This window comes from Oryctolagus cuniculus, chromosome 21 (genome assembly GCF_051225735.1).
Source record: "Oryctolagus cuniculus isolate XC-2025 breed Fujian yellow rabbit chromosome 21, ASM5122573v1, whole genome shotgun sequence".
Lineage (NCBI taxonomy): Eukaryota > Metazoa > Chordata > Mammalia > Lagomorpha > Leporidae > Oryctolagus > Oryctolagus cuniculus.
Window position 1 is genome coordinate 21,008,770 of NC_142887.1, and position 14,878 is coordinate 21,023,647.

At 60.9% G+C, this 14,878-nt stretch overlaps 1 protein-coding gene and 2 long non-coding RNA genes across 8 annotated transcripts in view; 2 read left to right on the forward strand and 1 right to left on the reverse strand.

The window, feature by feature from the left end:
- On the forward strand, positions 1 to 5,374 carry LOC149119852 (uncharacterized). Of its 2 annotated transcripts, XR_016227267.1 has the most exons (4): positions 1 to 1,734; positions 1,859 to 2,155; positions 2,459 to 2,644; positions 4,511 to 5,374. It is a non-coding gene; the product is annotated as an uncharacterized LOC149119852 (long non-coding RNA). The 2 variants fall into 2 exon arrangements; XR_016227266.1 differs by having other exon boundaries at positions 1 to 2,155.
- On the reverse strand, positions 2,809 to 10,441 carry LOC149119853 (uncharacterized). Of its 5 annotated transcripts, none has more exons than XR_016227265.1 (3): positions 9,762 to 10,329; positions 8,776 to 9,470; positions 2,809 to 4,329 (listed from the first exon to the last, which is right to left on the reverse strand). It is a non-coding gene; the product is annotated as an uncharacterized LOC149119853 (long non-coding RNA). The 5 variants fall into 5 exon arrangements; XR_016227262.1 differs by having other exon boundaries at positions 2,809 to 4,333; positions 9,762 to 10,328; XR_016227263.1 differs by lacking the exon at positions 8,776 to 9,470 and adding an exon at positions 8,249 to 8,413 and having other exon boundaries at positions 2,809 to 4,333; positions 9,762 to 10,089.
- The window catches only part of HNF1A (HNF1 homeobox A), a 21,710-nt gene continuing 14,593 nt past the window's right edge, over positions 7,762 to 14,878 (forward strand). The window contains exons 1-2 of the mRNA XM_051835896.3: positions 7,762 to 8,466; positions 14,269 to 14,468. Coding sequence (XP_051691856.1) covers positions 8,141 to 8,466; positions 14,269 to 14,468 — 526 coding nt within the window. The 5' untranslated portion in view covers positions 7,762 to 8,140. The remainder of the gene's footprint in view (positions 8,467 to 14,268; positions 14,469 to 14,878) is intronic.

Consider the following 14,878-nt stretch of genomic DNA (forward strand, 5'->3'; position numbering starts at 1 on the left):
CCAGTGGCCAGCAGCCTCCGCGCACACACGGTGGGCAGTCTGTGCACGGGGGCTCGGATGAGTGAGTTCCGTGGACGGGAGACACAGTCTGGGGGTCCTGAGGATTGGCAACGACCCCGGGGCTGCATCTGGGGAACGGAGCAGCCAGGTTGAACACACACCCCTCCCTCCCCCGCACCGAGGCTCGGCACAGAGAACTGGTGTTGGCATGCCGGGCCCTGCGGCAGGAGCAGAGGGCGCATCAGAGGGCCCCGCTCGCCCAATGGGTGCTCAGCCGAGATCAACATCAGGGACCCGGCTCTCTTTGTAGACGCCAGCCACAAATCTGGGGGCCCCAGGCCACCCCCCTTCTGACCAGCTAGGCGCCAACTCCGTGTCCCCCTGGGGAGCGCCTGGTGGGTCCTGGTGCCTCTGCCTCCCATCCAGCCTCCTGCTAACGAGCGCTCTGGGAGGCAGCGGGCGACGGCTCAGATGCTGGGGTCCCCGCTGCCCACGTGAGACCCCGATGGGGTTCCAGGCTCCTGGCTTCGGCTGTGTCCAACCCTAGCTGTCGCGGGCATTTGGGGGACAGAAAATCTCTATCCGCCTCTCTGCCTTTTAAATAAAATGAAAATAAATTGGGGCCAGCACGGTGGTGCAGCAAAGCCCACGCTCCGTATGGGAGTGCAGGTTCGAGTCCCGGCTGCACTGCGTCTGACCCAGCTCCCTGCCAGGGCACCTGGGCAGCGGCAGAAGATGGCCCACGTGGCTCCTGGCTTCAGCCTGGCCCAGTTCTGGCTGTTATGGGCACTTGGGGAAGGAGCCAGAGCATGAAAGATGGTTCTCTCTCTGTCACTCTGCCTTTCAAGTAAGTAAATCTTCACAAGTAACTAATTTTTAAAAGGGCCCTGTAGGCAGAGGCCTGGAAGGGACCTGATCCCAGAGCCCCTGGCAGTCACCTCTCCCAGCTGCCCCCCACAAACTCCCTGCATCTTTGGGGTGCAGATGCATTGCCCCTCTGCCAACCCAGTACTGGACCGAGCCAAGACCCCGAGCCTGGGACTCCATCGGGGTCTCCTATGTGGGGTGACGGGGACCCAAGCACTTAGCCATCTCCTGCTGCCTCCCAGGGTGCTCATCAGCTGGACTTGGGAGTGCAGCTGGGACTTGACCCAGGCTCCGATGTGGGCGCGGCGTCGTGGCGCCCTCCTGGCTGGCCTCAGGCTGTCTTCCCTCCTCTAGGGCGGCACCTGCCAGAGCTTCTGCAACGTGTGTGCTTGCTCGCCGAGCTGCCTCAGGTGTGTGTTCAGAGCAGAGATCCTCTGGCATTCGGCTGGGGAGTCTGGCTCAGAAACAATGGAGACGGGACCTTGGAATCCAAACTTGTAAAACCCCCCTGAGACTGGGAATTCTTCGGCGCCGGCGGGTTGGAGGCTTCTGCTGCGTGGGCGCAGAGCGCCCTCTGCTGGCCACGACACCGAGGCGGCAGGCCAGGCCCCGCCCCTTCCTTCTCAGCAGGTGTTGCTCTCGAAACAACAGGTGTTTGTATTCCGTCCTTGAGGCCAGACCGGAGCTGGTCAGGTGCAAGGGGAGTCAAGGAAAGTCAAGGTTGTCTCTGACCTCTCAGAGTTTGCAATCTAACTGAATTGACAAGACGCCTTCAGGAAATCCCAGAGATGGTTCAAAACCTGTTGCCTGGGCTCCTTCCGGAGAGTTTCTCTCTCCGACAGGTGCCGTGCAGGGAGCTCCGGGCAGGTAGGCACCGGCGTCTATGCAGCCCTGGCTGTCCAGACCTTGGTTAATGCCATCTGTGGCCCACAGACAGGCAGCACTGAGCTGTTCCTCCCTTCCGGCTTCTCCCTGGCTGCTTTGTGTGCAGGTCCCTGCTAGCGATGGTCTGCAGTGCGTTATCTTCCTCAAACACTCCTGTTGTACAGAGAACCAGAGTCCAGCCCTCTGCTCGGGGTGCAAGGAGCTGCCACAGCTGCACGCTCACCCAACACCTGCTGCATCAGCACCTTCGTGTGGGCGCAGGAGTCTGCGTGCCCAACCCAGGAGCTGCGCGGCACAAGGGGCCCGTGGGGGATTCCGCCCAGGAAGAGCCTGAGGACGGGAAGGGATTAACAAGTGCTTTCCAGATACAGGAGCAGCCAGCGCAGAGCCCAGGGCGCTGTGGGTGAGGCACAGGCAGGATCAGCATTTACTGGCTGGGGGGGGGGGGGGATGAAGATGAGGGTGAGGGGTTGCCCCCTGACCACAGACGGCCAGTGCTCGGTCTGGAGTTGCCTCCAAGGGGGACGGCTCAGTCAGCGTGGCCTGTCCTCAGTGCCCCTCTCACAGTGGCCACGCTTCCTGGTGACACCGGGAAGCCAACAGGGAGCAGAAGCCAGGCTCAGGGCCCCGGTGCCGCGGGAGCAGGCGGGCACTCCATCCCACCGCCATGTTCACGGCACAGCAGTCGCTCTTCTGTGTGTCACAGTTACAGCAAGTTCTCCTGTCAAGTAAATGGGGTGGGGTTAGGCCGCCCACTCCCCGCCTCTGAGCACCTGGGTTCGATTCCCGGCTCCGGCTCTGGACTCCAGCTTCCTGCTCGCGACGGCTCAAGCAGCCGGGTTGCAGCACACACAGGAGTGCTTGGCTTCAGCCGAGCCGGGCCTCAGCTGCTGTAGGTATTGGGGGAGCGAATTACGGTGTGCGTGGGAGCTGTCTTGGCTTGTCTGTGTTTCTCTTTTCAAATACACACACAGAATCTTTAAAAGTATTAAAACAAGTATAAAAATGCGTTGATAGAGAAAAAACGCGCTAAGTAAATAATGCTGCAAGCGGTAATGGATTCTCGCATTTGGGACGTATCATCTTTTAAAGAACATATATTTGAAAGGCGGAGTGACAGTGAGTGAGAGAGAGAGAGGTCTTCCATCTGCTGGTTCACTCCCCCATGGCGGCCATGGCCAGGGCTGGTCCAGGCCGAAGCCGGGAGCAGGGGCTCCGTCCTGGACCCCATGCGCGTGGCGGGCCCGGGGCCATCACCTGCTGCCTCCAGGGTGCGCGTCAGCAGGGGGCCGGAACGGAAGCAGAGGCGCCCGACGCAGCGTGCGGGCATCCCCCGCAGCTCTCAGCGCAGCGCTGGGCACCGGCCGGGGCCTGGTCACGCACCCCGACTGCCACGCGGTGCCCGCCCCAGGGGAGCGCTGCTTGCGGGAGGAGGCGGACGCCTCCAACTGGCGATGGCGAGACAGCGTCATGGTAGCCGGCACCCAGGAGGGCGTGGGCCAGGACAGCGGTCTCAGGGCTGGGGGCTCCGGAGTCGGAGCCCCCGCAGAGCCAGGGTGCAGGGAGGAGACCGTGGCTCCCCACGCGGTTGCGGTGGGCTGGAGGCGCAAAGACCGCAGGCCAGCTGGAACCACCGCCCTCCAGGGGTGATCCGGGAAGGCTTCCTGGGGCCCGGGCCGCGGCCGCCACGTCACGTCGCGTGACGTCACGGTAGGGGCCAGCCCTGCTCCGGGCGCACCTGCACTCCGCCGTCCCTGGTCGCTGGGCTCGCAGGCGGTGGACCGGGTCGGGTCCTCTGTCCCCAGCGCCCGTGTCCGGCGGAAGGAGTCTGTATTGCCTGCACTTCAGCCCTGCGAGTAGGCGAGAATGGTGACCGCGCTCAGCTCGGCTGATGAAACACCGGCTTGGTCCAGGCAGTGCGCTGGGCCCGTGGCCCCTGCCCCGCGCCAAGGCGGCCCAGCAGCTGGAGGGTTTGTTTTTTTGTAAGGAAACAGCGACATCTGCTGGAAACCGTGCAAACCGTAGCTCAGCTTGGCTCAGGCGTCCAGTGTTAGGTGGTGCGACTTTGCACGGTGAAACCGAGTTTATGCGCTTGTGCTAAGAACAAGGGTTTCGCGGAAATTGTCGTGGGCCAGGAAGTGGCGGTGGTAGCGTCCAATCTAATTCCAAGGCTCGAGTAACCGTGTTTTGGGCAGGGGGCGGGAGGGTTACAGGTGCCATGACACCAAAGGTGTCTTGAACCACATAGCTGGGGGCTCTGCTTCGTGCTCCTGGTGACAGTTGTCTGAGCAGCAGTGAGCTAAGGGTGAGTTAGAGGGCGAACGCAGGGCGGCCGTGCGGGATGCCGGCATTCTACGATGGGGCGCCCGGGCTCGAGGCCCAGCCCTGCTCGGATTCCAGCTCCCTCTGATGTGCACTCTGGGAGGCAGCGGTGATGGCGCAAGAGCTGGGTCGCTGCCACACGTGCGGGAGACCCAGGTGGCGCTCCTGGCTCCTGGCTTCGGCCTGGCCCAGCCCTGGCTGTTGTGGGCATGTGAGGGGTGAACCAGCGGATGGAATTGCTCTGTCTCTGTCTCTCTGCCTTTCAAATATAGAGAAGAGAGACCGCAGTCAGTCAACATGGCACAGCAAGCAAATCGTAGGACAGAAATGTCAGCCAGGGCCGGCGCTGTAGCACAGGAGGTAACGCCCTGGCCTGAAGTGCTGGCATCCCATATGGGCGCTGGTTCTAGCCCTGATTGCTCCTCTTCCCATCCAGCTCTCTGCTGTGGCCTGGGATAGCAGTAGAAGATGGCCCAAGTGCTCGGGCCCCTGCACCCACGTGGGAGACCCAGAAGAAGCTCCTGGCTCCTGGCTTCGGATCAGCACAGCTACAGCTGTTGCAGCCATCTGGGGAGTGAACCAGCAGATGGAAGACCTCTCTCCTCTCTGTCTCTACATCTCTCTGTTACTCTTTCAAATAAATAAAAATAAACCTTAAAAAAAAAAGAAAAATCAGCCACCTGTGTCATTTCAAGTTTTCCAGAAGCACTATTAGAGAAGTTAAAAAAAAAGTGAAGTTATTTTGTAACTTTTAAAATTAAACACAATATAATTAACATATTAAATATAATTAGTAACAATTAAGTGCAAAAAGTCTTCAAAAAGTTCATGGAAATGTGCATTATTTTAAATTACATTTCCTATGAAATTTTTGATGTACCCTCCGATAATAGGGGAATATTTTAATATGATTATTATATAATCAAATATAATTATGGTTACTATTATGCTTTAGTTAAAATATGATTAATTATAATTCATTTTACAATTGATTTTTTTTTATTTGAGAGGCAGAGATGGAGAGACAGGGAGCTCCCAAAGTGTCTGCAACAGCCGGGCCTGGGCTGGGCTGAAGCCCGGAGTTCAGTCGGGATCTCTCACGTGGGTGGGGGCCCCGCCTGTCTGGCCGTCACCGCTGCCCGCCAGGAATCGAGAATCAGGAGGCAGGGCTGGCACTGTGCCCAGGACTCTGCTGTCTTAGCTGCTAGGCTAAACGCCTACTCCTACATTTTTATGTTGTAAGCTTCACCCATTATGTCCAAAACATCATTTAGGCAAGCGGCAGTGGCCCCATCCTGGGTGCTTGGAAGCCACACGTGGTTGGAGGGTGCTGGTGAGTGATGAACCACCTCTTCAGTCTACCTGGGGGTGGGGGGGTCGCCGTTAACCCACTGCACGGCGCTTGCCCATGCTTAGCGGCTGAGCGCCCTCTGAGAGTGGCCGAGGGGACCAGTGAGGCCTGGCGTCCAGGCTGGGAGAGAGGGGCAGGGTGAGACGGCCCCAGGGCTTGGCTCAGGGTGGGGTGGTGGGGGCGGGAGCCTGTTTTTAAAAGTTTGTTATTTTGGTCATCACAGGTTTTTTTTTTTTTTTTTTTTTAAAGATTTTATTTTATTTATTTGAGAGGTAGAGTTACAGAGAAAGGGAGAGACAGAGAGAGAGAGGTCTTCCATCTGCTGGTTCACTCCTCAGATGGCTGCAACGGCCGGAACTGTGCCAATCCGAAGCCATCTTCTGGGTCTCCCACATGGGTGCAGGGGCCCAAGGACTTGGGCCATCTTCTACCGCTTTCCCAGGCCACAGCAGAGAGCTGGATTGGAAGTGGAGCAGCCAGGACTTGAATTGGTGCTCATATGGGATGCTGGCAATTCAGGCCACAGTGCTGGCCCCAACAGATTTTTTTTTAACATTCACTTAAAATATATTTTAAATTGATTCCCATGACATCAGATTCCCTGTTTTGAAAAGGTACAACGCAGTGGGCTCCAGTGGTGTCCTGGGACAGCCCCGCACCGCACAGCGGGCGCACCCTGCTCCTCTTCCGGGCAGCCCCTGGCATCTGCGCAGGCGCCCGTCTCTACAGATTCTGCACGTTTTGTGTCTCACTCCTGGCTCTTGAAGGTCATGCCCTTCGGGGCACAAATCAGACTTCGTTCCTTTGGGGAATCCTCACGCTGCTTGCACTGTGGCTGTTGCGAGCAATGCTGCTGGGAACATCTGGGTGATATGTCTCCCATTCTTTGTGTTTGCATTCTTTTTTTTTTTTTTTTTTTTACAGGCAGAGTTAGAGAGAGAGAGAGAGAAAGGTCTTCCTTCCGTTGGTTCACTCCCCAAATGGCTTCTATGGCCAGTGTGCTGCGCCGATCAGAAGCCAGGAGCCAGGTGCTTCCTCCTGGTCTCCCATGTGGGTGCAGGGCCCAAGGATCTGGGCCATCCTCCACTGCCTTTCTGGGCCACAGCAGAGAGCTGGCCTGGAAGAGGAGCAACCGGGACAGAATCCGGCGCCCCAACTGGGACTAGAACCCGGGGTGCCGGTGCTGCAGGCAGAGGATTAGCCTAGTGAGCCGCGGCACCAGCCAATGCGGAATATTTTTTTTAAAATGAATGCAAATGGTTTGTGTCATGGCTCATTAGGCTAATCCTCCACCTAGTGGCGCCAGCACACCGGATTCTAGTCCCAGTCGGGGCGCCGGATTCTGTCCCAATTGCTCCTTTTCCAGTCCAGCTCTCTGCTGTGGCCCGGGAAGGCAGTGGAGGATGGCCCAAGTGCTTGGGCCCTGCACCCACATGGGAGACCAGGAGAAGCACCTGGCTCCTGGCTTTGGATCAGTGCAGCGCCGGCCGTAGCGGCCATTTGAGGGGTGAACCAATGGAAGGAAGACCTTTCTCTCTGTCTCTCTCTCTCACTGTCTAGCTCTGCCTGTCAAAAAAAAAAAATACACACACACATATGTATATGTATATTCCACATAGGAGCCAGCACTGTGACGTAGCAGGTAAAGCCACTGCCTGCAGCCCAGGCATCCTATATGGATGCTGGTTTGTGTTCCGGCTGCTCCACTTCCCACTCAGCTCCGTGCTGATGCACCTGGGCGAGCAATGGAAACAAGTGCTTCAGTCCCTGCACCCACGTGGGAAACCAGGACGAAGCTCCTGGCTTTGGCCTGGCCCCACCCTGGCTGTTGTGGCCATCTTCGGAGAGAACCAGTGGAAACTCTGTTTTTCAAATAAATAAATCTTAAATAGATAGCACAAAAATGCTACTTATCTTGATGGCTGAGGTTTTTGGCACCCTCTTAAAGTTTGCTCCTGGGGGCCGGAGGCCTGCTCACCCCAATCTGTCCCGCTCAGCATGGCCCGGCCCTCACTGCCAGTGGCTTCTCCTCCCCTATAAGGCGGACAGAAGCCCTGAGCTGTTTGCAGGGACAGGACTCAGGGAGACCTGGCACTGTTCGCGGGGCACTGCTGTGGGGAGGCCTGGGGTGCAGGGGGAGGGTCCCCAAGTGGCCGTGACCGAGCTCTGCCCTTGAGAGCCCGCCCAGCTGCCCAGAGCTCCCTGGCGCCTGCCCTCTCCTGCTTCCGCTGCTCTCCTGCCTGCGCCTGACCCCCTGCGAGGTCCCGGGGGGGTGGGCCCAGCCCGCTCAGCCTGCGGCTCCCCTGGCTCCCAGCTGCCCCCAGCCCCCCGCCTCCGCTCTCCCCACCCTCCCCTCTGCCCACTCCCATCCAGGGTTGCGGCTTCTGGTTCTCCGGCTGCCGCGAGGCCTGCACTTTGCAGGGCTGAAGTCCAAAGTTCAGTGCCTTCGCTAAGCACACGGATAAATATGAACCTTGGAGAATTTCCCCAGCTCCAATGTAAACAGCAGGCAGGGGCCCTGATTCACTGGCCGCTGGGGCCAGGATTGGGGGTTGGGGGTGCCCACAGGGCCTGGCTAGTGGGGTTTGGGGGGGCTGTGGGTGCCAGGAGCCTGGCCTGTGTCTGCTGCCCGGCGGGCAAGTAGAGGACCCGCGCGGTGGGGGAGGCGGCCGGCTCGGTGGCCCCGGGCCGCGTGGCCCCGTGGCTGGTGGAGCCATGGTTTCTAAGCTGAGCCAGCTGCAGACGGAGCTCCTGGCGGCCTTGCTTGAGTCCGGCCTGAGCAAAGAGGCGCTGATCCAGGCCTTGGGAGAGCCGGGGCCCTACCTGCTGGCCAGCGATGGCCCCCTGGACAAGGGGGAGCCCTGCGGCGGTGGCCGGGCTGAGCTGGCAGAGCTGCCCAACGGGCTGGCGGAGCCGCGGGGCTCCGAGGACGAGACGGATGACGACGGGGAGGACTTCACGCCGCCCATCCTCAAGGAGCTGGAGAACCTGAGCCCAGAGGAGGCAGCCCACCAGAAGGCCGTGGTGGAGACCCTGCTGCAGTAAGGACCCCCCCCCCACCAGCTAGACGTCGGGAAAGGGGCGGCCCCCTGGGAGCTAAGGGGGGCCCTCGCTCGGTGCGGAGCTGGGCCTGTGGCCGCGTCCTAGCAGCTCTGAGTCGGGGCCACAACTCCAACGCCTGCAGCGCCCATGGCCTCCATGCTGCCCAAGCCCTACCTTCCGGGCCAAGTCCTCCGCCTGCAGCCCGGGAAGTCCCACTGGGGAGGAGGGGCTGGGCATGGGGCTTGGGGGGCTTCCCGGCCGTCCGGGGACTCCCGCACTGGGCAGGGGAAAGCCCAGGTGTTGCTCACCTAGAGTGACTGCAGCCTCAGGTGGGGGCTGCTCCCCTGGCTGCACGGCCCCAGGCCCCAAGCTGGCCCACGGGCGCCATGAGAGGCCGCCGGGCTCTGGGCTCCCCTGGCCGGCTCCCCACCTCGCGGAGAACTGGGTGGGTCCAGCGCGATGCCTCCCCTCTCCTCAGCAGAGCTGACCTGGTTACTAATTACCCATGCGCTTTATTATTTCTCTTTTGTTTTATAAATTTATAAACGGCAAAAGGCCCTGATAAGGCCTGTGATCATTAACTTGGAGGGACGGTGGCCTGGAGCGGCCGGGGCTGGCCAGCCTCCCACCTAGCAATGGGGGTGCAGGGTGGGGACCGGGTTGGGGGGCTGCTGGGACCACCCCTCCCTGAAGGTTCTGCTGTGGCCACGGGCCCCCTGGAGACCCCCTGGGTCTCTCACGGGGGTCATTTCTCCCAGTGTTGAGCTGAACCTGGGGAAACAGCTGACGGCTCTGCTCCCTGGACGGAGATACTGAGGCACAGAGGCAGGATAGAGCTTGACCGAGCTCACCCAGCTGGGTCCAAACCCACTCTACCTGGGGCTAGATAGAGTGACACGGGACGGGACGCTAGGGGACGCGGGGATGGGGTGGGGGCAGGGGAGAGGCCGTTGCCTGCGAGCCCCAAAGGAGGCCTTGTCTTTTCTGTCCAAGGTCCTGATCCCTGTGGGTGGGTGGGGGGGAGGGCAGGTGGATCCCTGTCTTCCCAGAGGCCCCAGGGAGCCTCCCGAGGGCCTGGGCAGGGGGCAGGGGGCAGGGGCAGACAGGGGAGCAGTCAGGGCTCAGACTTGGCAGGAAGATGAGGGCAAAGAGCTCCTGCACTGCAGGGGAGGGGCACGAAGCCAGCATGGCCAGAGCCAGGGCGAGGGCGCCCTCACCGGCTCTGGGCCCCACATGGGGCTAGGGGCTTCGGGGCAAGGGGGTGGGGGCGGAGGGTGCCAAGGGCCTTTCTTACCTGGCTGGCTGGGGCCTCGGGCTCAGCAGCCCCCCTGGTGGGATGGTTGGGGGGGAGACTTGATCCACAGCGCTGGAGGGGGGAGCAGAGGTCAAAGTGCTCCCTGGGGACCAGCAGAGCCTGGAGGCCGAGGGAGAGAGGGGAGACAGGGAAGAAGAGAGAGGAGTGATGGAGAGAGAGGCTGGAGCTGCCCGGGAGGGGAGAGGGGCTCAGGCCCAGCGGGCAGAAGGCACCCCAGCTCGGGGAGGCCGCCCGCTCCCCTCCCAAGCCGCCTGGGTTTTCTTGAATGCTAACAGCATGCTGTTTACTTTCCATTTAAATTTGAGATGTTGCTATAAATTATCAACCAGATCCTGTTCCCGCAGGGTTTATAACTAACTACCTGGGTTACTTATTGTTCAGGTAACAAAAGGGATCTGAGAACGCCCCACGGGATAAAAGGGGGGCCTCTGGCGTCAGGTGGGGGCCGAGAGGCCTGGGGACCCCTGGAAGGCCTGGGCTTGGGGGGAGGTTGAGGCTCGAGATGGTGCAGAGGCAGGACTTCCCATGTGAGACCCGGATGAGACCGGGAAGGGTCAGGGCGGGGTCCCGGGTCCTGGGTCTCCCTGGGGTGCCCCAGGTTTGAGCTTTCTCCCTCAGACCTCGCCCCTTGGTTCCCCATATGACCCTGGGCAACTCTCTTTCCCCTCCTTCTGCCCCAGTCTCCCTACATGGACCGTGGATCAAACCCAGCACCCTGCTCTGGCTCTGTCCCCCCAGCGACTTCCCGGACCCCCCCTGGCCTGCTCCCTTTCTAGCTCTGCCCCAGCTACACTGATCCCCACCTCAAGGCCTTTGCCATGCTGGTCCTCCTGCTTCAAGCCCCATTTCTCCCCAGTCCTCTGTCCACCCCACCCCCAGCCACTCTCTCTCCTACTTTCTTCTGTCCCTTATCATTGCTTTGTGTTTATCTGTTTGTTTTCTGCCTGGGTCCATGAGGACAGCAGCTCTTCAAGGGCAAGGCCTGGGACGCCTTTTCCACCACTCAGACCCCTAATACCTGGCCCAGGCGTGGACACCCAGAATGAATGAATGAGTGAACCAATGGGTGGCTACAATTCAGCTTTGCTGTGGACATTTGCTCCCAGCTGGCCAACGCCCAGCAGATGGAGGCGTGGCCCACAGAGCAGCCGGAAACCCAGGGCTCCTCCCCAGGGGTCCTCCCCGGCCCCGAGCATCTCAGACCTCAGCCATGGAGCCCTCGGATCCCCCTCGGCGGGTGGCACTGAGAACCAAGGCAGGACGGAGGAGCCGCCTGCCTGGGCTCGAGATGCAGCTCTGCCCCCTTTCTGGCCCAGGCAGGGGGTTCCCCCCACAAGATGGAGATAACGGTAAATCCCACGGGCTCAGGCAGGACGCTCACAGCCTTGTACTCCTGACTTCCAGAGGAGCGAATGAGGGCTCCAAGAGCCAACGTGACCGACTCAAGGTCACTTCCCAAGCAGCGAGTCTAGGACTTGGGCCCGAGTCTCCTACCCCACACTGTGCACGGCTCCCCTCGAGGGCTGCATGGAGCTCCCAGCTCCTGGCTTTGGCCTGGCCCAGCCCTGGCTGTTGCAGCCATTTAGGGAGTGAACTTGCGGATGGAAGACTCTCTCTCTCTCTCTCTCTCTCTCTCTCTCTCTCTCTCTCTCTCTCCCCCCCTCTCTGTACTCTGTAGCCCTGCCTTTCTGTGGTCATGCAACTGGCCCTCCCCTCCCACTTGCTCTTGCCGTTCACCCTGCCCGTGAGCGCCCCTCCACGCAGGAGGGCTTACAGCCAGCACCGGCTGTCCCGGAAGTGTGACGCATCCGCAGCGGCATTGCACAGGGAGGAGGCTGAGTCACGTGGTGAAGGTTGGGCAACTTCCCGAGGCCATATGGGTGCCGGGTGGCAGAGCCGGATTCGAACTCAGGTCTAAACTCTCACGCTGAGAATTTGGCTCTCCCTCCCAGTGAGCGGCCCTTCAGCCTGGGTCTCTCCCAGCTCCACGACCTTGGATGACCTGAAACCAAGGGTGCCACAGAGCAGAAGGCCCAAAGCTGCGGCCAGGGGGGAGGCAAGAGGAGGGCGATGCAGGCAGGGCTTCACCCCTCCTGGGCTTTGCTCCCCTGGACTAGGGGGCCAGGGAGGATGATCATGATGATGCCTCAGCATTGTCCCACTTCCTGAGCCCCCTCTGCTCGCCAGGCCCTGTCTGAAGGGCTTCATCCCTGTGCGAAACGCACCCAGCTCTCCCAGCAGCTGCAGGAGTGAGGCGCGGATTTGCCCTGTGTCGCAGGGCAGGCATGGGCTGTGCGAGTGCACAGGAGCTGGGGCGTAGTCAGCAGGGGAATGCCTGGAGACCTGGCCATGGTTCTGAGCTGGGGCAGCTGTGCTGACAAAGGAGCTGTGTTCTTGGAGATTGGGGCAGGGGTGGAGGAAGGGAGAGGGAGAGAGGGAGGGAGAGAGAGAGGGGGGCACAAAGAGTGAGGATGGACATGAACAGGGCAGCAGCAGGCAGTGGACCTTCCGCCGCGGGAGGCAGGGCAGAGGGTGGTGGCTGGGGTGGGGGAGGGAGGCCATGGGGCCGCCCGCCCTGCAATCAGATAAACATGTTTGCCAGACACGGTGGCAGGCTGCACTTTGGACCGCCCTTCCCTCCTGGCTCTCTCGGCGTGGGGGGAGGGGAGCGGTGGGGAAGAGAGGACCCCAGGAGCCTCTGAAATCAGTGAGAAGCAGAGCCAGGGAGAGGACTGTTGGCGGGGGGTGGGGGGGCGTACTATGAGATATTCTTCCCAGGGGTGTCACCCTGGGCAAGTGACGTCAGCTTCCGGAGTCTCGGTTTTCTCACCTGTGGAGTGGGCATGGGAGCGGCACCTGCTTCCTGGAGTCGCTGGAAGCCTGAGGCAGCCAGCCCCTAGCACAGCGCCGGGCTCAGAGAGAATCTGCAGGGAACACGCTTCCCCCCGGCTTCCCTCTGTCCACAAGCGGGACGTCATGTGCCCGCTGCTGACCTCCTGAGAGGCCCCTGTCCCCTCCCTCTTCCCGTCTTTGCCTTTCTGGAAGGGGCTGATAAAACAGCAGACAGAGGGGCAGAGCTGAGGCACGCAGAGCTCTGTGCCCTGGCACCTGGCACCTGGCACAGCCCGGCCAGGGCCGGTCCTTGAGGACAGGGTGGTGGTCAGCCTCCCAGTGCTGGAGGCTTGTCGTCGTGGGGCGGCCGTATCACTGTTCCCTAAAGAGCATGCGCCTCCTAGAGGTGACTTAAAGTCCTCGGATGACACTTGAAGGTTACACACAAATACTAAGCCGGGCTCTCCGAGGGATGAGGGCATCCGCGGAGCTTGGTGTCTGCAAGGGGTCCTGGCCCCGCTCCCCCGTGGACGCCGAAGGAAGACTGTGTGTGGAGATGGCGTAGCGTGTACCATCAGTGCGTCACGTGCTTTGATGCATGCGACCCCTCACCCGGCCCCCGCACACCTTCCCTGCTGGAGGCCATCGGGAGCAGCTCAGCCTGGGGCGTGGAGCCCAGGGCTCACGCACACAGTACTGGCTCACGGAGGCCCCTGCGTGCCCGTAACCCCTTCCCCTGGGACCCTGCTGAAGAAGCAGCAGGTGCCCTGCTCTCTGGGAAGTCAGCCGGCCGCTGCCGAGGGCAGGGCGCAGGTTTTCAGGAGGTACCGCGGCTCTGCGATCTCTGCCTGATGGGCTGGCGACTTAAACCAAACCCCTTCTGGTGGGAGGGCACGCAGTGGGGCTGGCCCCATCCACAGGCAAGTGGGGTGAGCTCTCTGAGCCGCAGTGGTGCTGGCTATAAAATGGGAGAGCCTGCATTCTCCTCCTTGTTTTCAGGTTCAGTGTTTTTCTTTCTCTGGTAGATCTCCCTCATCCATCCATCCACCCACCCATCCATCATCCACACACCCATCTGCCATCCACACATCCACACATCCTCCCATCCACCCATCCACCCACCCACCCATCTGCCATCCAATCTCCACCCATCTACCATCCATCCATCCATCCATTTCTCACCCATCCGCCTGTCCCTCTGCCCACCCATCCCACACCCACCCACTCGTCCCTGTGTGCCCTAATGGCCTACTCTTTGTCAGGCCCACTTCGGGTGCTGAGTGAGAACCAGACATTTCCCACCTAACATGTCCACTCCCAGACCCTCAGTGAATAGCACGGCCACCAGTAACACTGTCAGGTAGGATGAGGGGAAGCACTTTAAAGGCCCAATTGGGGAGGACCCTCCCCAAGGGGCCTGTGCAGTCAGGAGTCCACTCACATTGACGTTGGTGTCCACATGTCTCCAAGTCTCGGTCCCCACGTCCCTGTGTCTTGGCATGAGTGACAACACCTCCCTACCTCCAGGGCTGGGTGCAGGCTGCACAGCTGCTGTCATCCACGGTCCCCACCTCCACGACTGGCAAGTGCTCACGGGCCCCCTGGAGACCCCCCCCCCCCCCGCTGAGCCGAGCTGTCCTCGCCTTCCTCCCAGGGAGGACCCGTGGCGCGTGGCCAAGATGGTCAAGTCGTACCTGCAGCAGCACAACATCCCGCAGCGCGAGGTGGTCGACACCACCGGCCTCAACCAGTCGCACCTGTCCCAGCACCTCAACAAAGGCACCCCCATGAAGACGCAGAAGCGTGCTGCCCTGTACACTTGGTACGTCCGCAAGCAGCGAGAGGTGGCCCAGCGTAAGTAACCACTCCAGGACGCGCCCCACTCCGAAGAGGGGGCTGGGAGCCTCTCACCCCCGGGAGATCTCTTGCACCCATCTGCTCATCCATCTTCACAGACAGGGAGAGAGAGAGAGAGAGAGAGAGAGAGGCGGGGAGGGGAGGAGAGAGACAGAGAGAAGTCCCTTCTACTGGCTCCCTCGCCAAATGCCCGCAACAGCCAGCATGGAGCCAGGCCACAGCCAGGAGCCAGGAGCTCAATCCAGGTTTCCATGGGGACAGCAGGGACTCACTCAGCTCCCTGAGCCGTCACCTGCTGCCTCCTAGTGTGTGCGTCAGTAGGAAGCTGGAGCAAAGAGAGGAGCTGGGACCGGAGCCCAGGCACTGTAGCATGGGGTGTGGGGGTCCCCAGGGGCGTCTTCACGGCT